Source organism: Salmo trutta, chromosome 3, assembly GCF_901001165.1.
Source record: "Salmo trutta chromosome 3, fSalTru1.1, whole genome shotgun sequence".
Taxonomy (NCBI): Eukaryota; Metazoa; Chordata; class Actinopteri; order Salmoniformes; family Salmonidae; genus Salmo; species Salmo trutta.
Window position 1 is genome coordinate 24,041,457 of NC_042959.1, and position 22,819 is coordinate 24,064,275.

General features: G+C 41.6%; 1 protein-coding gene across 1 annotated transcript; it reads left to right on the top strand.

Annotated features, from left to right (window-relative positions):
* The first annotated feature begins 1,224 nt into the window (after positions 1-1,224).
* gpm6aa (glycoprotein M6Aa) lies at positions 1,225-22,446 on the top strand. Its single transcript, XM_029727126.1, has 7 exons — positions 1,225-1,668; positions 17,181-17,373; positions 17,741-17,897; positions 18,371-18,524; positions 18,696-18,772; positions 19,013-19,078; positions 20,546-22,446. Exons 1-7 carry the CDS (start codon positions 1,632-1,634, stop codon positions 20,696-20,698), a joined length of 837 nt encoding a protein of 278 aa, XP_029582986.1. The 5' UTR covers positions 1,225-1,631; the 3' UTR covers positions 20,699-22,446.
* The last annotated feature ends 373 nt before the right edge of the window (positions 22,447-22,819 follow it).

The following is a 22,819-nucleotide window of genomic DNA, read 5'->3' on the forward strand; positions in this document are numbered from 1 at the left end:
TTCCTGTTTCAGCAAGACAATGCCCCTGTGCACAAAGCGAGGTCCATACAGAAATGATTTGTGAGATCGGTGTGGAAGAACTTGACTGGCCTGCACAGAGCCCAGACTTCAACCCCATCGATCAGCTTTGGTATGACTTGGAACGATGGCTGTGAGCCAGGCCTAATCACCCAACATCAGTGCCCGACCTCACAAATGCTCTTGTTGCTGAATGGAAGCAAGTCTCCACAGCAATGTTCCAACATCTAGTGGAAAGCCTTCCGAGAAGAGTGGAGGCTGTTATAGCAGCAAAGGGGGACCAACTCCATATTAATGCCCATGATTTTGGTATGAGATGTTCGACGAGCAGGTGTCCACATACTTTTGGTCAAGTAGTGTATTTAGCGATAACAAACAAGAATAAACATTTCTCATCTGCTATAACAATAAAGTGACTCAGAAATTACATTAAAATGGCTACAACATAGCTAGCTAGCTAGTCAGGCAAAATATGGTTAACAGTAGTTTCTTAGCTGGCAAAAAACAAGTGCATAAAATGCTGTACAATGACAAAAATATGACAAAAATATTGGCAACTATGTCAGGAAACATAAGGAAACAAATACTGTACTCACAGTTATTGCATTCACACACAGTGAAGGATACAACAGTTAGAATAATAATGTTAGAAAACCGTAGATTCTGAACTTGGGAGTTAGACTAATTAACACTGTGAGCTCGTGCTTGCTGTGACATCATCAGTCACTCTTAAAGGGACAGGTTTTCTTACAGGTGAGTTAAACAGAAATACATAAAGAAGTGTGCCCTCCCAGGCTCACCCATGGCTGCACCCCTGCCCAGTCATGTGAAATCCATAGATTAGGGCATAATGAATTTATTTCAATTGACTGATTTCCTTGTATGAACTGGAACTCAGTAAAATGTTTGAAATTGTTGCATGTTGCTTTTATATTTTTGCTCAGTATATATGATAAGGGTCCCATGACAACTCCTTGTGTTAAACAAATTGAACCTGGATGATTAATATGATTATGAGCATTCCCTTTTGGATTTCTGAAAAAGTTTTTTTTCAGTTAAGGAGAAGGTTCACTTAATGCAGCAGAACATAGCCAAGGGGGCTGACAGGCTTAACCATTCTCTCTGAAAAAAGGGGTTATCCGGGTGGGCTGGGTGGGAGAGTGTTCGACACCTCTAAAGAAACACCCCTCCTCCTGGTCTCAGGGTAAGGGGCTGTTTTCAAGGCTGAGCCGGTGTTTCTACCATTGCCTCTCTATGCTTTCTGTTTTCTGACCACCTGCGCCTTCCTGCAAACATACTTATTCCTGCATACTGAGACCACCCTTTTCCCTCACCACCCCCTGTATTCTCCACTGTTGAGACCAGGTTTTCAGCACTTGCCAGAGCAGCTCGCGATGGACAGCGCTGTGAAGACGCACTGATCTCTCTCATAAATCAACGGCACGACTACTTGAATTAAATCTCTGCTGACAAGCAGTCTGAACACAGAGTAGAGAGGGAGAGAGAGAGAGAGAAAGAGAGAGACTTCTGTGTATCCCTCAGCCGACAATACACACAGAAACAGAGTTCTGAGCTTTTGTCACATCAGTTGCTCTACATCTAGAATAGCCCAGATGGAAGAAGATATGGATGAGGGGCAGACTCAGAAAGGTAAGGAAAGAGAAGTGTATTTTATTTTTAGGTGGATGGATTGAGATTCCATTTGAGTGAAATCCTGCACTAATTTATTTGTCTGTTGTCAGTGAAGTACTTATGCAGAAAGGTTTGAGAAAATATTTGGTTAATACTCTGGGTATAAAAGAGCATCTGTTTGGGTTGTTCCTTTGTCCATTGATTGTCTGATTGACTAAAGTGTGTGTGTGTGGTGTGGGTGTTGTCTGCTGTCGAAACAGTCAGAGGGGTGTGACCTGCCTCTGTGAGCGTTGACTGAAAGCACAGGGAGGATTGTCTTTGTTCACGGGTGTCTCGATAAGGCTCTCCCATGCCTGTCAAGATGGCTCAGGGGAACTTTGAAGACAAGAGACATCGAGCCAGTCGCTAATAAAACCATTGTATCCAGACCATATGCATGTCCAGCAATTGTATTCAAATCAAAGCTCTTTCATGCTTTCAGCAGACATTTTTTTGACGCATGTGAAGATTCCTTTCTTGTGCATATGCATGCAGGGTATGTTGTTTGCATTGTGCAAAGGGGTTGCCATTTAAAATGCAAATCCACCCCTTCGCCAGTGTTGAAGAAGTGTAGGCTTGAGGCGAAAATAGCAGTCTATAAATACATGATGTATAAATACATTGATGTTTACAAACGGTTGGTTTGAATGAGCCTTCTTCCATATTAATTCAAATGCTCACTGGATGAATAAAAATGCTGTCGTTCTCTCCACTCTGAGGTGTAATTCTCCCCCTCCACTCCTCCTCCTCCTCCTTCCTTCCTTCCTTCCTTCCTTCCTTCCTTCCTTTTCCCCTTCTTCCCAGGTTCTGTGCATGTGACAGGGCTTCGTATGTCTGTGCTTCTTTTCTTCCCTCCTTCCTGAAAACCAGTGCTTCACAGGCATGAGCGCTGTAACAGTTGCCATGGCACTGGCCAAGTCTGGTCGTTATCCCTCCAGCCACTCTCTGCTCTCTGTTCTGTTCCTGCAGATGACATTTTGGTATCCTGGACACACAGTTTGCACAGTGTCTGTGTGCGTGTGCTTGTGTGCGTGTTTGTGTGAGTGTCATGGATGGTCACTCGTAAAACAAATGGTGCTATCTAGAACCTGAAAGGGTTTTTCTGCTGTCCCCATAGGAGAAGCCCTTGAAGAACCCTTGTTGGTTCAAGGTAGAACCCTTTTGGTTCCAAGTAGAACCGTTTTGGGTTCCATGTAAAGCCCTTTCCACAGAGGCTTCTACATGGAACCCAAAATGATTCTACCTGGAACCAAAAAGGTTTTTTACCTGGAACCAAAAAGGGTTCTGCTATGGGGACAGCTGAATAATTGCATGTACTACAAAGTGATAGGCCATTATTGTCTGGTAAGATGTTAAAACCATTGGTGGCTGCAATATAACATTGGATCAGGAATTCTGTTTTCACACTATGATCCATGCCTCTTTGACACTAAGATGTCTCCAACCTGTGGGATGACTACCGGAAACTTATTGATAGCAGTTTTGATTGAATACCCATCAGTCTCCATAATAGAGACTGATGGGTATTGTACTCACTCTCTCTGTGTGAATTCTACATCCTGGAAGCCCAATCTGTCACATCATACAGTTGGCCATCTCCATCAATGTTCACCATACAGAAAGACACCAGCACCCAGACTGTGCATGCGTGTCTCTAGTACACCATGCCCATTCATTTGAGTGAAGGCCTTGTTAGTCTTTCTATAATACTTAGCCAAGCACTCTTTACACTACTAGCGCTGTGGCCCCACTGGCCCAAAGGTGGCTAACTGGCACATCTCTTCTCTATCAAATTTGTAAAGTTATAAATAAAACAGGGTGCTAAAGCAGCTTGGCTGAGTGCTGCTCCACATTAACACTCTTCTTCTACAGTGCTTCCTCTCTGAATCAACACACTGACTGATGAACTTCAGTTGCCTGGTCCCAGAACTGTTTGTGCTGTATAGCCAAGTCCTATGGTTCTACAACATGCTAAACCATAACAATGATCATAGGAGTCGATTACAGCACAAACAGGTCTGGGACCAGGCCACTGAAGTTCAGCTAGGGACACTTAGAAGTCTAGTGCTTGAAACAAGATGATTTGACCCTCCTGTTTCAAATTATGAAGTCTGAATGCATGCATAGTGTAAATGCCATGTAATAGGTTGGCCTACATGCTTCTAGGCCCGCTACAGTATGTGCAGTGTGTCTTGCCCACTAGCAAATAATGGAATTTTGGTTCTCTGTTGATATTTGCCATTTGGTTCCTCCATGCAAACCTTAGCCCTAAAACCACGACCTAAACAGAAAAGGCATCAACCTCAAACAAACATGAAATTGCCCCAAAATGTTCATGACATTTATAGTATTGACACAAGGAAAATACATTTCACTTTACAAAGCTAGAGTAGCCATATTGAGGGGGACTTGGGTATGCTCTCACAGTATTACCCTCACAGTGAGGGAAAGGGAAAGGGAAAGTGGGATACATAGTTGTACAACTGAATGCATTCATCTGAAATGTGTCTTCCGCGTTTAGTGAGGTAATGTGGTTTATGTTATTCATCTTTTAATAACAGTGATAAAATCCTCAGTGCAGCCATAAATAAACCTATTATTTAGCAATGACCAAAATTATAACTATTTAATAATGATTCATAAACTACATATTATCTAATGATGATCTATAAACTACTTATGTAACCACAACCAGTCATAAACAGTACTTCTATTAATGTAAAGTAATACCAAGTTATAGATTACACCTAACTGTTATATTTAGGGTTCTAAGTCTCTTGTCGCTTGGTTGAGACAATTATTCACATGACCACTGTAAATCTACTGAGCTGAAAGGCTGGTTTAAGAGCACATGAAAGGGGAGATTTAACACCCTCCTGGGAGTTAGGCCAATGAATGACTTTGGGCCTCCGCCTTAAGGGCCTCTCAAATGGCTTTATAATGCTTATATTTAATGTTCAATGTGTTTTTTATGTTTTCTTAGATGACAAATTCATTTCAGTTTTCATTTCTGTGGAGTTGTGGAGATTATGTAATACATTTTAGTATAACTTGTATGGTAACACTGCTCCTGTGGTATTGTTTTAGTCTGAGCTGAAGTCGTTGATCTTTTAGTTGTCAGGCCACCTAGCTTTAACCATGCATTATATATACATCTGAGCAACTCTCAGGGAGAAGCAGCATCAAACAGTTATGCTTTTATCTAGTAGTTATATTATAATCTACAGTATGTGACCTGTCATTTTGGGGTGACTGGTCACAGTCTGACCCCCCACCTCAGAGAACCCTGAGTTCATGACATCTTTAAGAGGACAAGCAGATGTAAGTGCTCTTTCTCTGGGCCATTCCTCTAGCAACTGCCCCCCTGTCACCTCCTATGAGGACATCCGTTATGTGTGGACCAGAGCTCTATAGATCGTCTGTAGCCCTGTCCTGACCTTAGGGGCACCATGGACTAGCCAGGGGGCTACCATGCAAAAATAGTAAAAATGGAATGCACCTACTGTACAGAACATGACACTGTATGGTTTCCAGACACAACATGACTGTACATGCAAATTTAAAACTGTGCATTTTATACCTCTCAGGGTTGCTTTGTAAATCCTCAAAATAACAATAAACACCCCCAAATAGTTTACATCACATTTAGTTTCACCGTTAACGAAGAGTTACAAAATCTATTTAAGTCGTTTTTTGACAGGTATTTATCATCTTAGTTTTGATTTTCTGTTGTATTGCTACTAGTGCTACAGATCTATTTTGGCTGTCAAATGGAAGAGGCTAAGCTTTTTCAGCAACCAAAATCAACCAAATTGGATTCACAATCATTCCATAGCCTGAGGTGTATTGCATTATGATAGTGTCCATACCATAGAGATCTTATAATTCACTAGAGTGGCCGTTGGCATCCAGGTAACATGACAAAAAAAATCGTCCCTCTTGGTCAGGAATGTCATGGGCGTCGTTAAGATAGGACCAAGGCGCAGCGGGTAAAGTGCTCATACTTAATTTATTAGAAGTAACGTGAACACTTAAACAAAAATAACAAAACGATGAAACAGTTCCTTAAGGCACACAGGCTATACAGAAAATATCCACCCACAAAACACAAGTGAAAACAAACCCAACTAAATATGGCCTCCAATTAGAGACAACGACAACCAGCTGCCTCTAATTGGAGGTCATTGCTAAAAACCCAACATAGAAATAGAAAACTAGATAAACACATAGAAATAGATAACATAGAACATAAACCAAAAACACCGAAACACACAAAACAAACACCCCCTGCCACACCCTGACCAAACTACAATGACAAATAACCCCTTTTACTGGTCAGGACATGACAAGGAAAACTTTCATTCTAGAAACTGGAATTGGAATTCTTGGAATCTATCAGATTATTACAAAAAACATGAATTCAAGTAGGGAGGCCATAATACAGGTATTCCATGGCTGTCATATATTCAATGTCATATAATAAAAGATGCAATTTGCAAGTGCGCGAGAAGGGGTAATACAACCCATTGATCAGATAAAAGTAGACTATTTTACCCCATAAACTGGACATGTGTGTCAAGATGCAGCATAACAAATGTTGGGGTGGGGGGGGGTATAGGGAAAGCGAACGTTGAGACACCTACTCTTCCGACATTCACAGACTGAAACATCCCCACTGCTTAGTGTAGGCTTATTTTCCCGTACTCCGCCCCCCATGGATGTCTCCAGGCCACCAGATCAAATGAACGTTATTAAATGTGAAAATGTGCCTTGTGTACACCACAAGCCATTCTAACCAGAAACTAATTAGCTTTTTCTCTTTGAATCTATCTCCTTCTCTCTCACTCTCTCCCTCTGTTTCCCTCCACCTCTTCTCCGTCTCTCGCTCCCCCCTTCCCTGTTTTAATGAAACTAATGCCACTATAGATCTTGTGATTGTGCGGCTGATACTATATAGATTATTTTCTGAATGATCCTCAGGAGTGCTGTTGTCTTCAAGATGCATTCTCAATGTTTTCTGAGAGGTGACCATTACATGATGGCAACCTCAACCTTTTAATGAGCCATTGGGTGCTGAGGGTGTGTGTGTGTGTATCCCTTTTGCCTGTCGGACATGACGCTGACAGATGGGAGAGTGGTGACCGTGGTAGTGAGGAGGGGGCATGGGAGGGGCCTGTCCTTTCTCTTTGTGTTAGAGAGAGAGACGGCTTCTGTTGGTTGAACTGGAGAGACATGTTTGGGGTCACAGCCGAATTACAGACTTTACTTTTTGAAGAGGGGTTGTTTGTGTGGAGTACAATTGAAGGTGGAGCTGGAGCCTGCCTCTTGATTCAGCATTTATTGGCAGTTTAGAGATAATCCACATGTAGCCATGTTTTCACATACTGTAGTGATTACAAGTAATATTTAATGGCCCCCCTAATTTGAAGGTTTCATATGAATAAAGTTCAAGAACAAAGTGTGGTCATCATGAGATAAATATAATCCAGGCATAAAGGACTGCAAGTCCCACAGTTCTCTGCAACTGGAACTCTAAAAGACTGTTGAATTCTGGTGTGACTTTTCTACTAATCCAGAACAACAATTTACCACCATCCATTTCGAGATCGGAACTAGTTGTTTTATATTTTGTAATTACATGTCATTGTTGACCATTAGCCACTATTGGAGGAATGGTTTACTAATGCCAATCTGTAAAAACAACAATTCATTTAACTTTTCTGTTATGCTTGTCTCCAAGAACAACTGTAGCCTAGTCTCAGATCTGTTTGTGCTATCATGACAGCTCCTTGTCGTCTTAGTCATGATGACACAAACAGACTGGTGCCCAGGCTAGAAAAACTGGTCTTGTTGTTAAATACATTGCTAGAGAGAGTGAATGGTCCCTTTCATAACATATACCCACATAAACTGGGCCAGTTGATACCCAACATGTTCCACAACACACTCAACCCTTTTCCACTGTGAACATGATCAATTGGAACCCCAGTGGCAGCTCATTAAACAGGCATCTTTCTCATCCCAGGTAATGTAACAGTAAAGCAGCTGCCGTAAATAATGGATGGAAGTGGCTGGCGCTGTGCTGTTACTGTGCTGCTGGTGCTAAATTATGGATCAAGCATCCAGTGGCTCTTTCAGTCAATTCACACTAGTTGTCATTTTCACTAGCATAGCACCAACACTCAGACAGATTGAGTCAGGAATCTCAAGTTCAATGTAAGTCTGTGAAAAGGCTGGTAATTAGACTTATGATGGGAGGAGTTGCTGTTGTTTTCCAGTGGAGAATTGTTGAACTTGTTAGAAAACAATAGTGCCATGCAAATGTCTGATTATAACCATATCTGGTTCCCAATGAATCCTTAAGACGTCATACGTATAACATTAAATGGCAATATGGCCACCAGTACTACCGCCCAATGCCCTTGCAATGAAGAACCGTATGAGTTTTGAACAATTCTAATATTGTCAAATATTTCTATTTTTTCCCCAAACTTTTTATAATGATTCATGAAGTCCACAAAACATTTTCAAAATGCACCAGTGGCGGTCGGTGCAGTTTAAGATGAGGGAGGAAGATGACTTTTTGAATCAGCATGGCCTTATTTCTATTACAGCATATTGGATGACTGTCCTTCATATTCCATTCACCCAGCTCAATGTAACATCCACAGGTTTAGATTACCACATGATACTCACATTTTCCCTATACCCATCATGAGGCCTATGAATGAAAGTTTACAACATAGGTGCACAGGTCTTGATCATTTTTTTGTAATCAACGTGACAGACAGTAACGCATTCAATACCGCCTTGCACACTCTTGCCTGCATCTAGCTGATCTAGGATGTTATCATTAGTTCAACATTTGCTAACGAGAGTTTCTACTGGACAAATTCAGGTATGTTTATCCCCGTTTTGTTCCGTTTGCTTCCGTTTAAGAAAAGTTTTTCAACAAAATCAACGGAATGTATACACCTCTGATCACATGCAAACACAGTTCACTTTCATAGTAGCCACATACAAACAGCATGATCACTTTGCATGTTGTATAATTCCTTCTTGCATCTACATGCTATCCTCCTCTCACCTTTTCCCTTCGCTTGTGGATGTCAGTGCACAACACATCATCTGTCTGTGACCAGGCGAAAATAACCGCTAAACTCTACACACAGCCTACATCGTTGTCACCATATTAGCTAACGTCATAGTCAACATAGCTAATAGAACTCGCTACAATCATGCAGTACAGTGTACAGTCAGCAAGCAGTTTAGTAGTTACACTTGCGGGCCAAGGTGGCAATAAATTAATAAAACCAAAAGCTTACTTTGACTTGGAAGAGTTCCAGTGTTGGACAGCCATAGCCAGCTAGCTAACATACGATCCCTCTCTGTTTGAGTCAGGTGTTTGAATAGGCTAAACTATCTAGCTGCATTTGCTAGCTAAATAAGAGAAAGTGAAAAAATAAAAGGAAATATAGCTATCTCTCTCTCTGGCTTCTCCTTCATTTTTTAAATTAATTTGTTCAAAACTGTTCAACTATTGTCTTTCTCTCTCTTTGAGTCAACTACTCACCAAATGTAATGTACTGCAGTGCTAGCTACAGTGAGGGAAAAAAGTATTTGATCCCCTGCTGATTTTGTACGTTTTCCCACTGACAAAGAAATGATCATTCTATAATTTTAATGGTAGGTTAATTTGAACAGTGAGAGACAGACAACAATAACAACAAAAAAATCCATAAAAACGCATGTCAAAAATTGTATAAAATGATTTGCATTTTAATGAGGGAAATAAGTATTTGACCCCTCTGCAAAACATGACTTAGTACTTGGTGGCAAAACCCTTGTTGGCAATCACAGAGGTCAGACGTTTCTTGTAGTTGGCCACCAGGTTTGCACACATCTCAGGAGGGATTTTGTCCCACTCCTCTTTGCAGATCTTCTCCAAGTCATTAAGGTTTCGAGGCTGACGTTTGGCAACTCGAACCTTCAGCTCCCTCCACAGATTTTCTATGGGATTAAGGTCTGGAGACTGGCTAGGCCACTCCAGGACCTTAATGTGCTTCTTCTTGAGCCACTCCTTTGTTGCCTTGGCCGTGTGTTTTGGGTGATTGCCATGCTGGAATACCCATCCATGACCCATGTTCAATGCCCTGGCTGAGGGAAGGAGGTTCTCAGCCAAGATTTGACGGTACATGGCCCCGTCCATCGTCCCTTTGATGCGGTGAAGTTGTCTTGTCCCCTTAGCAGAAAAACACCCCCAAAGCATAATGTTTCCACCTCCATGTTTGACGGTGGAGATGGTGTTCTTGGGGTCAGAGGCAGCATTCCTCCTCCTCCAAACACGGCGAGTTGAGTTGATGCCAAAGAGCTCCATTTTGGTCTCATCTGACCACAACACTTTCACCCAGTTGTCCTCTGAATCATTCAGATATTCATTGGCAAACTTCAGACGGGCATGTAAATGTGCTTTCTTGAGCAGGGGGACCTTGCGTGCGCTGCAAGATTTCAGTCCTTCACGGCATAGTGTGTTACCAATTGTTTTCTTGGTGACTATGGTCCCAGCTGCCTTGAGATCATTGACAAGATCCTCCCGAGTAGTTCTGGGCTGATTCCTCACCGTTCTCATGATCATTGCAACTGCACGAGGTGAGATCTTGCATGGAGCCCCAGGCCGAAGGATATTGACAGTTCTTTTGTGTTTCTTCCATTTGCGAATAATCACACCAAAAGTTGTCACCTTCTCACCAAGCTGCTTGGCGATGGTCTTGTAGCCTATTCCAGCCTTGTGTAGGTCTACAATCTTGTCCCTGACATTCTTTGAGAGCTCTTTGGTCTTGGCCATGGTGGAGAGTTTGGAATCTGATTGATTGATTGCTTCTGTGGACAGGTGTCTTTTATACAGGTAACAAGCTGAGATTAGGAGCACTCCCTTTAAGAGTGTGCTCCTAATCTCAGCTCGTTACCTGTATAAAAGACACCTGGGAGCCAGAAATCTTTCTGATTGAGACGGGGTCAAATACTTATTTCCCTCATTAAAATGCAAATCAATTTATAACATTTTTGACATGCGTTTTTCAGGATTTTTTGTTGTTGTTATTCTGTCTCTCACTGTTCAAATAAACCAACCATTAAAATTATAGACTGATCATTTCTTTGTCAGTGGGCAAACATAGAAAATCAGCAGGGGATCAAATACTTTTTCCCTCACTGTAGCTGTAGCTTATGCTTTCAGTACTAGATTCATTCTCTGATCCTTTGATTGGGTGGACAACATGTCAGTTCATGCTGCAGGAGTTCTGATAGGTTGGAGGACATTCTCCGGAAGTTGTCATAAATACTGTGTAAGATTATGGAAGGGGGTGAGAACTATGAGCCTCCTTGGTTTTGTATTGAAGTCAATGTACCCAGAGGAGGACGGAAACTATCTGTCCTCCAGCTTTTTCCCATTCTTCCCTACAGATCCTCTCAAGCTCTGTCAGGTTGGATGGGGAGCATCGCTGCACAGCTTTTTTCAGGTCCTTCCAAAGATGTTCGATCAGGTTCAAATCCGGGCTCTGGCTGGGCCACTCAAAGACATTTGGAGACTTGTCCCGAAGCCACTCCTGCGTTGTCTTGGCTGTGTGCTTAGGGTCGTTGTCCTGTTGGAAGGTGAACCTTCGCCACAGCTCAGAGTGCTCTAGTGCAGGTTTTCATCAAGGATCTTCCTGTACTTTGCTTCGTTCATATTTTCCTCGATTCTGACTAGTCTCCCAGTCCCAGTCACATAGCAGCACCCACCCGTAGCACATGCTCCAGCGGGTATATTTCACTGGTCATCCCCAAAGCCAACTCCTCCTTTGGCCGCCTTTCCTTCCAGTTCTCTGCTGCCAATGACTGGAACGAATTGCAAATATCACTGAAGCTGGAGTCTTATATCTCCCTCACTAACTTTAAGCATCAGCTGTCAGAGCAGTTTACCGATCATTGCACCTGTACACAGCCCATCTGTAAAACGCCCACCCAACTACCTCATCCTCATATTGTTATATATATATTTTTTCTCCTTTGCACCCTAGTATCTCTACTTGCACATTCATCTTCTGCACGTCTATCACTCAAGTGTTAATTGCTAAATTGAAATTATTTTGCCACTATCGCCTATTTATTGTCTTACCTCCCTAATCTTACTAGATTTGCACACACTGTATATAGATTTTTCTATTGTGTTATTGACTGTACATTTGTTTATCCCATGTGTAACTCTGTGTTGTTTGTGTCACACTGCTTTGCTTTATCTTGGCCAGGTCGCAGTTGTAAATGAGAACTTGTTCTCAACTGGCCTACCTGGTTAAATAAAGGTGAAATAAAAAAATACTAAATATAGAGTTCCATGTAGCCATGGCTCTATGTAGTACTGTGCGACTTCCATAGTCTGTTCTTAACTTGGGGATTGGGAAGACACATTTGGTGGCATGTCTTGTGGGGTATGCGTGGGTGTCCAAGCTGTGTGCTAGTAGTTTAAACAGGCACATCTGTGCATTCAGCATGTCAGCACTTCTTACAAAAACAAGTAGTGATTAAGTCAATTTCTCCTCCACTTTGAGCCATGAGAGATGTACATGCATATTATTAATGTTAGCTCTCTGTTTACATTTAAGGGCCAGCCGTGCTGCCTTGTTCTGAGCCAATTGTAATTTTCCGAGGTCCCTCTTTGTGGCACCTAACTACACGACTGAAGTCGTATCAACATGTTTTGACATGACAGTTTACAATCCAGGGTTACTCCAAACAGTTTAGTCACCTCAACTTGCTCAATTTCCACATAATTTTTTACAAGATTTAGTTGAGGTTTAGGGTTTAATGAATGATTTGTCCCAAATACAATGCTTTTAGTTTTTGAAATATTTAGGACTAAATTATTCATTGCCACCCATTCTGAAACTAACTGCAGCTCTTTGTTAAGTGTTGCAGTGATTTCACTAACTGTAGTAGATGACGTGTATAGTGATGAGTCATCCGCATACATAGACACGCTAACTTTACTCAAAGCCAGTGGCATGTCATTAGTAAAGGTTGAAAAAAGTAAGGGGCCTAGACAGCTGCCCTGGGGAATTCCTGAATCTACTTGGATTATGTTGGAGAGGCTTCCATTAGAGAACACCCCCTGTGTTCTGTTAGACAGTTAGCAGGGGGTGTAAAGCTATAACACATAAATTTTTCAATCAGCAGACTATGATCGATAATGTCAAAAGCCGCATTGAAGTCTAACAAAACAGTTCCCACAAATCATCAGTCATTTGTGTAGGTGCCGTGCTTGTTGAATGCACTTCCCTATAAGCATCCTGAAAGTCTGTTGTCAATTTGTTTACAGTAAAATAGCATTGTATCTGGTCAAACACAATTTTTTCCAAAAGTTTACTAAGGGTTGGTAACCGGCTGATTGGTCAGCTATTTGAGTTATTCTTGGGTAGCAGAATTACTTTTGCTTCCCTCCAAGTCTGAGGACACCACTTTCCAGCAGTCTTAGATTGAAAATATGGCAAATATGAGTGGCAATATTGTCTGCTATTATTCTCAGTAATTTTCCATCCTAGTTGTCAGACCCCAGTGCCTTTTCATTGTTGATAGACCCCAAAACATTTTTCACCAATAGCGTCCCTCCACAAAAACCCATAATCAATAAAAAACACATTTCTTTTTGCAGCCTCTCCTTATTGCTCTGTGTTCACCTTGATCACACCCATATCCATCACGAATGCCATGGCAACTCTATCCCATTATAGCTTTAGTCTTCATAGTCAGGTCCCAGGGATATTATATCAGCTTTAATATTGTGGATAAATTGTGGGTTCCATCAAGTAATTGTCTGCATCATTTCCAATACCCCATATATTTTTGGGGTAAATATTTACATATACTGCTCAAAAAAATAAAGGGAACACTTAAACAACACAATGTAACTCCAAGTCAATCACACTTCTGTGAAATCAAACTGTCCACTTAGGAAGCAACACTGATTGACAATAAATTTCACATGCTGTTGTGCAAATGGAATAGACAACAGGTGGAAATTATAGGCAATAAGCAAGACACCCCCAATAAAGGAGTGGTTCTGCAGGTGGAGACCACAGACCACTTCTCAGTTCCTATGCTTCCTGGCTGATGTTTTGGTCACTTTTGAATGCTGGCGGTGCTTTCACTCTAATGGTTGCATGAGACGGAGTCTACAACCCACACAAGTGGCTCAGGTAGTGCAGCTCATCCAGGATGACACATCAATGCAAGCTGTGGCAAGAAGGTTTGCTGTGTCTGTCAGCGTAGTGTTCAGAGCATGGAGGCGCTACCAGGAGACAGGCCAGTACATCAGGAGACGTGGAGGAGGCCGTAGGAGGGCAACAACCCAGCAGCAGGACCGTTACCTCCAGCTTTGTGCAAGGAGGAGCAGGAGGACCACTGCCAGAGCCCTGCAAAATGACCTCCAGCAGGCCACAAATGTGCATGTGTCTGCTCAAACGGTCAGAAACAGACTCCATGAGGGTGGTATGAGGGCCCGACGTCCACAGGTGGGGGTTGTGCTTACAGCCCAACACCGTGCAGGACGTTTGGCATTTGCCAGAGAACACCAAGATTGGCAAATTCGCCACTGGCGCCCTGTGCTCTTCACAGATGAAAGCAGGTTCACACTGAGTACGTGGCAGACGTGACAGAGTCTGGAGACGCCGTGGAGAACGTTCTGCTGCCTGCAACATCCTCCAGCATGACCGGTTTGGCGGTGGGTCAGTCATGGTGTGGGGTGGCATTTCTTTGGGGGGCGCACAGCCCTCCATGTGCTCGCCAGAGGTAGCCTGACTGCCATTAGGTACCGAAATGAGATCCTCAGACCCCTTGTGAGACCATATGCTTGTGCGGTTGGCCCTGGGTTCCTCCTAATGCAAGACAATGCCAGACCTCATGTGGCTGGAGTGTGTCAGCAGTTCCTGCAAGAGGAAGGCATTGATGCTATGGACTGGCCCGCCCGTTCCCCAGACCTGAATCCAATTGAGCACATCTGGGACATCATGTCTCGCTCCATCCACCAACGCCACGTTGCACCACAGACTGTCCAGGAGTTGGCGGATGCTTTAGTCCAGGTCTGGGAGGAGATCCCTCAGGAGACCATCCGCCACCTCATCAGGAGCATGCCCAGGCGTTGTAGGGAGGTCATACAGGCACGTGGAGGCCACACACACTACTGAGCCTCATTTTGACTTGTTTTAAGGACATTACATCAAAGTTGGATCAGCCTGTAGTGTGGTTTTCCACTTTAATTTTGAGTGTGACTCCAAATCCAGACCTCCATGGGTTGATAAATTGGATTTCCATTGATTATTTTTGTGTGATTTTGTTGTCAGCACATTCAACTATGTAAAGAAAAAAGTATTTAATAAGATTATTTCTTTCATTCAGATCTAGGATGTGTTGTTTAAGTGTTCCCTTTATTTTTTTTAGCAGTGTTTATATTTTTGGAAATATATTTTCCTTGTTTATTATTTCAATGTGCTATGAGATAGCAATTGCTTTGTAATAATAATTAGACACAACTTTCATAATACACCTCAAATAAATGGGTCCTCCATTTAGCAGTCATACTGTATCTAAATAATGCGTAGGTATGTCTAATAAAACCTTCATAACGGACATGACACTTTTTGTCACCCATTCCCACTGAAAGGGACAAGAGCCCCGCAAATGGAAATATCATAGCTGGGAAACGATGGGAATCGGGCTTGATGACGTGACAACACTGGCGGTGGATTACATCTGGAGATAGGCTCGGATGAGGAAAACACATGATTTCGCATGTGGAAAATCACATGATTTTGTGAAAATGTGAAATCATGTGAAAATGTGTTTTTGGAACACTTCACGTGATCGGATGTTTTCAAATGTATCGTTTCATGTTATGTTGCTTTATATGTTGTCACGTTATCACAATAATCTAACATAAGATCACATGTGATCACATGTGTTTTTGGAACACTTAACATGTGTTCACATGTGAAATTCATGTGTTTTTTCAATAAAGGATCCCCAACCTAGCAGACTGAGGCGGAGGTAGATAGCTAGCTTACTTGCTATTCCAGTCACAATCTGTATAGAAACAGATGCAGAGTGTGGAGGAGGGAGGAGAAAGAGGGCTATTGCTTTCGCAATGAAGTGCGATGGAAAATCGACACGAGGCGTGATAGAGGAGATGGCAAATAAATGACTGCTTGGCTGAGATGAGGGAGATGTCATTGATTGGTATCTCTGAGAATTACAAATAAAATAGAGTCAGCTCGGTTTTTCAGACTTTTTTTTGAATGGGAAACATGAGCGGGGATTGAATGGGGAAGAATTAATCAATGGTTCTAATGGTGATGTAGAGGCACTGGAGGAAATTCTCCAGTCGTATGAGCGTGAAATTACATTTGTGCATTTCATTAGTGCTGCGCATTGATTTGGGGAGCATATCAGCTCATATCTTGCCATGAAAAAGAGTGGGGTTCACTAATGAAATTGGAATGGGACAAACTTGATGCATTTGACATTAGTCTGAAACAAAGTTGTGCATGTATGACATGCATTTGTAGAGTATGTTGGCATAGCTGCCGTTAGGATGATGGATGAACTCACTGTCCAGACTGCTTCCCTAAAACACATACACAAACCCTAACATACAGTAACACTTCCATGGAATTGTGATTCTGTTATAATATGGCCACAACATTTAGAAACACACCAATCCAGTCAAATACACGCAGACATCCCGCCCACAGACACTTAGACTGAGGCACAGTCTCACACACACACACGCACACAGACAGACACACAAACACACACTTCTCGTAACATGTTATTATTCACCCTGATCCCTGACCCATGTGTGGCCAGATAGAGTGGATGCCCGGGACGCCTATGGGTCAGAGTTCACCTAGGCTTCAGGCTGAAAGGGTCAACCACACCAGGGCTCTTCTGGGTTCAGTAGGGTTTAAGTTGGGTTCACCTCATTCCTCATACTAGAATATCTGTAGCAAAGAGGGGAGTCACTCTCTCACTGCTTCACCTCCAACTGCATTTAACCACCAGTGTGTAGAGGATGACCACTGTATGTGAAATACCATACGGTACCATATTGTTCTTAGGTGAAGGCTGCTGTGTCAAAACCCCATGAAGCGTGCCACGCAATCACATAATATCAATTTTTAGAAACAGTTACCATGTTCATTATGGTACCTACTACTATGATTGCTATGCACCTCATGTAACAACATCATTTTAGTGGTTGTGGTGGTGATATAAAGGCCTTGTACTGACCACAGCTTAGTCTGATTGATTCCTCTCAAGATATCTTCCTGCATTCTCAACCAGTACTCTCAATCCAGTGTTTCGCCCTCTGTTGTCCTGTGATTTACTGTATATAGTGAACATTCCCTCCTGTCTTTCATGAAGTCTGACCTTCTCTGTCTCTCTTCTCTCTGTGTGCTCAGGATGCCTGGAGTGCTGCATCAAATGCCTGGGTGGCATCCCGTACCCGTCGCTTATCGCTACCATCCTGTTGTACGCCGGGGTGGCGTTGTTCTGCGGCTGCGGGCACGAGGCCCTCTCTGGGACCGTCACCATCCTGCAGAACTACTTTGAGGTGGTCAGAGGACCCGTGGATTCCCTTGACGTGTTCACCATGTGAGCAGGCTACACACCTACGACCTACACTGGAAACATTCCAGATACACTGTTGTGTATTACCTGAAAGTTAACCCTATACCGAGTAGCTCTCTGTACTTTAGTAGAACCTGCATTGCAGATGGGCTAGATAAGACCGACATTGTATTCTGGTGAAAGAACACTGTCTCGATTTAAAATGGGTTTCAAATTAGTCACTTGTATAGTTACTGTGTAAATACACTATTCAATGTAACTTGATACGTTTGACCAAACAGAGTTGCAGAAGATGTAAAAATTAGTTTTTAATGCACAATAACAATGAAACAACAATGTAATAACTGTACATTACAGTTGTTTTCACCCACTTTTCACTTTTTCCATCTAGGATTGACATCATTAAATATGTGATCTATGGCATCGCCTCAGCGTTCTTTGTCTACGGCATTCTGTTGATGGTGGAGGGCTTCTTTACCAGCGGAGCCATTAAGGACCTTTATGGAGACTTCAAGATCACCACCTGTGGACGTTGCGTCAGTGCTTGGGTAAGGGGTAATTCATCACTGAATGATGAGGTTTAGTGATCTTCAAGAGTAGCTGGTAACGTTTTCTACGAACAACCTGTGTGTAATGCAATGGCCCTAAAGGACAAAGTAGCTTTTAAAATGGCAGTGCCATCAATCACAATATTGTAGCTAAAATGTGACGATTCTGTGTAAAGGGCAGAATTTCGGCCTCTCTCCGAGTACCCCCATCTGTTCCACTTTCTATACTGGCACAACTGTTTCAACTGGCCAATCATCAAGTTTAAGTGGAATTAAGTGTGCTAGTACTGGAATAGATCAAAAAATGGAATGTGGGGTATGTGAGGAAACATTTGGGAAACACTGATATAGACTCAGTCACAATAAATCCTGATGGGAGATACTAACAGCTCTTAATGATATTGCTAATTCACTTGACACGAGGTATACCTGGAATCTGGAATCTACTGAGTCTCCGCTATCCTATGTCTTAGTTCATCATGCTGACGTACATCTTCATGCTGGCTTGGCTCGGGGTGACTGCGTTCACCTCCCTCCCCGTCTTCATCTACTTCAACATCTGGACCATTTGCCAAAACGCCACCATCCTGGAGGGAGTCACTCTGTGCCTGGACCCGCGCCAATATGGTAAGGATTCATGATATGCAGTAGTTGGGTTTACTGCTTCTCTCTGGGTAGTTTCTAACGTATTACCTATGAATGTTGCATAGACATCTGTGGTATAGATATTCTGAGATAAATCAAAACTAATATGAAAGTGTCGGAATGGCCAATTGAAATGTTCTCCTCTCTTTTCAGGTATTGTGCCAATTGGGGAGGGGAAGACTGTATGTACTGGATCTGAAAAGTTTTACAAAATGTGTGAATCAAATGAGGTAGCTGATACAAATAACATAACTACAAATACATTGAATGTGAATAACATATGTTTAATAAATGATGTGATACTTGGTTTCAAAGTTCAAAAGCTTTTGCAAAATGAACATTTACGCGCAACATCTATGAAGGTTGTAAATAATGCATATAATAAAATGTGTGTGGGTCTTTGACAGGTTCACTAGGGTTTTTATGGGGAAGCCTGACTCATTTTTTCCTTTCCTTTGTCTTTGATACAGCTGGACATGACATTCCACCTGTTCGTTTGTTCCCTGGCTGGTGCTGGAGCTGCTGTCATTGCTATGGTGAGACACAAAAACCTATTACTTTTCTCTCTCTGTTGATATAGCTGATATTACTGCTTTGATTTATATCCATATGAGGGCAATGGATATATGGACCATGTAATCTGTATATGAACGGCTGAGATCTGTGCAGGTTGCTGCATCGATTATATCTCATGTTCCTCATATGACAAAATAGGAATCAGATATGTCAGTAATTTTCCCCTCCACTAGTTTTATTTAACTAGTCCATAGGCAAACAATTATAACACAAGGTTCTGATTTGACTTGGCCATTTTGAAAATGACAGTAATAGGTCAAATACAAGTGGTAACGGGGTAAACCAAATGTTGTGTTTTAATGGGCTCAGTTGATTTCTGTAGCTGAAATCTCTGTTTTGCTGTAAGTCTATGGGAATGGCTGGGGAGGCAGTATTTTGGCGCAGTGGAGAGACAAGGTTTTTCTTTGGCTCAGAGATGCTAGGCATTTCACAGCGTTGTCATGGAAACTGGGAGAAGAAAGGCCCGGAGCTTGTTGAAAACATCTCTCAGTAATTTGTGAGGAGCCATTTTCTAAGAAAGAGAATGTGGTCATCGTTAGTCAAAGATGATGGTGCAAATTGCAGTGAGACATTGCCTCCCATTTTAACAAAACAAATGGCTGGGAAACAGACACCCACCAACAGAAGGTTGGCAGTAAATAAAGGAAACTACAATGTTAAAAAAGAATCAATGCAAGTCTGACTTCTATCTCATGATGAACTGAAAAGGTGTTAATACAGTAAAAAATGCATGGTCCTTCCATTTTATCTGATTATTTAACTGATTACTGAAACAAATTACTAATTATCAACATCAAATATGAGATGAGATGTTAAACGGAATGGATGCAGTATTTTCACTATTCCAAGTCCTCACAGCTGAGACTGCAGCTTTTGTTGGAATCCTTAAGAGACCAGTAATTTGGTCTTTGTGTTGATTCAAATCTATTAGTTTCTTATATTGATCTGATTCAGTCTGAAAGGTGTGGCAAAGTAACAACCAGAGTAATTTAAGCAAAATACATTCACAATGGCTGTGCGTCTCCATGAGCTGGGTACTACCGACTGCTTCTACTGTACTGCCACCTGCTGGCACATCAGCAAAACACACCATTGTGAATTGAAAATAAAATAATTCATTTTCTAGGTTTAATTAAAGCTGTGGGCCACATAATAGCACTTTATATTTCTGCTGATGATGTGATTATGTGAAAATCCATAGAGATCCTATTAAATTACTATATTCTAATTCCTCATTCTATGTGCTCCATTAAGACAGTATCATGTAATCTGTAGTGATAATACAATATATAAATATGGTACACTTTCTTCCATTTCCTGACAGGCATTCATCTTTCCCTAATGGATGTCAGTGGAAAAGTGAAAGACCAATAATTTTGTTTGATTTTTCTCCCTGACTGAACTTGTTTGTTACTCATCTCTGTTAGATCCACTACCTGATGGTGCTGTCAGCCAACTGGGCCTACGTGAAGGACGCGTGCAGGATGCAGAAGTACGAGGACACCAAGTCCAAGGAGGAGCAGGAGCTCCACGACATCCACTCCACCCGCTCCAAGGAGCGTCTCAACGCCTACACATAAGGCCAGCGTGACGCCTGGCCCTGCCACCCTGCCCCTCCATCTCCACCATCCCCTTTAAAGAGGGGGGTGGGTGGCGCCCGGGGTCCTCGCCACCGCTGATGTCACTGGTGCGTCATATGACAAAGTGGTCCAGGGGACCCTCACAACCCCTCCAAACAGCATTTCAGATGATGAGCCCTATTACCTCTCTTATGGACTGTATTATGATTATGATGATGATTATTAGTATTACCTGTATTATTATGGCTTCTATAGTAGTTGGTAGTTCAGTATGTAGTAGAATTGGAAGTATCTAGCAGAAGTTTTTTTCATTTACTTTTTTACTTTGGAGAATTTCTTTGGATTTTTATGAGTTTGTAGTTTTATCAAGTGTCACATTTCCCCCCTTTATAATTTATTTCTATTCATTTTTTAGGTGATCAGTTAGGGCTTAAAGGGTTTCAAGCACATTTCTCATGTGTGTGTGTCTGTATAGATCTCATTTTAAAGCACTATGTACATGGATGGGTGATCGGTGTTGAAGACTACAATATTTTCAATCACACATTGGAACTTTTAAAGCTTCTGAAGCCTTTAAATACCAGTACTGCCAGGGATCTAAATAATAACTTTGAAGTGAAAAGCTTTGTTTTCTACCTGCGGTTACACAATAGCATTACCAAATTATAATAATACAAAAACATGATTTACTAGATGTGCCAACCCACTGGGCACAGATGTCAATTAAACGTCTATTCCACATTGGTTCAATGTAATTTCATTGAAATGACGTGGAAACAACATTGATTTAAACAATGTGTGCCCAGCGGGAAGCCTGTTAAACAGGAAACACTTAGATCTTTATCAAAGAAGAAATTAGTTGCCAATATGATAAACAATGGATTATTTTATTACAATATGAGGCATCTTGCCAATTTAAAGCTATGTATCTAAGGACTGTGAATGATTCCATCGTCTTTAATCATATGCCACACAAGCACACGGACACATGTTCTCATACCCCCATTTTTATTTCATAAAGTGTAACTTTATAAATACAAGTATGAAAGTTTTTGCAGATTTCTGCACTGCATATATTGAGATATAAATGCATACTTTGGTCCTATATGTTAAGCTCTTCAAATTCAGGACAATTCATAAGAGAATAAAAATAAGTTACTGTGGTTTAATTCACTATTAATCCCTCAGTCTTTCAAAAATATTGACGCAAAAAAAACGTATTTAGTGTAAAATTGAACTTTTTGGTGGATTTATCAGACTAAAGGAAAGTGTATGTCACAGTAAGTTATTTTGTTTATGACAGTAAAAGTTGGATTGTATTGCCTACACATCATTATGCCATAGGACTCCGAAGGTGGCCTACCATTTCATTGCCTGGCAATATTTGTTTTGTCAGTATTTCTAAGAGCTAGTTTTGTGCACTTATTTGAACATTTCTGTGCTCTCTCTAGGTGTAAGCTCATTGGTGTTCAACTCAGAGTTGGATCACTGTACTGTTAGGTAAAAACTGTGAATTTAGATGTTTTTTCGTGGCATGGACAATTTTTTTTAACACTTTGCCTGTCTTGCTGGGTCAACCTTTTGTTTACATGTGCAGTACTAAACCTCCCATGATAACAGCATTATGCTACTGATATTAGACGGTAGTGTTTGAGTTGTGTCTGTTTAGTTTGTAATGAGCTTTCAACCATGTCTTGAACTGATTATTGTACCAACGTTGCTTATTCAGTAAATGACCTGAAAATGTTTTCAGCTTTCTCCTCGTATTAGTCTTTTGTACTTTCACAAAGAATGCTTACTTATGTGATAATGCCCTCGAAGCCGATGTTACTAGTGGTGTTATCGGAGGATATACCAGTGTTTTCTGTTTGTCTGTTGCCAGTTCGTCTTGTTTGTCAAGCTTACCAGTGTTTGTCCTGTCAGCTCCTGTCTTTTAGCCGGTGATATCGGAGGACATATTGGCACGGGTGTTGTTAGTCCCGAGACGAAGTCGGCAAACCGTCCCAAAATATCCTCCAAACACCGGCTTCAAGGGCAATATCACTTTTATACAAAGGGTTACCAACATATTTAAATTATGTTTGACTTATTTTAATTAAAAACTTTATTTTTATAAATGTA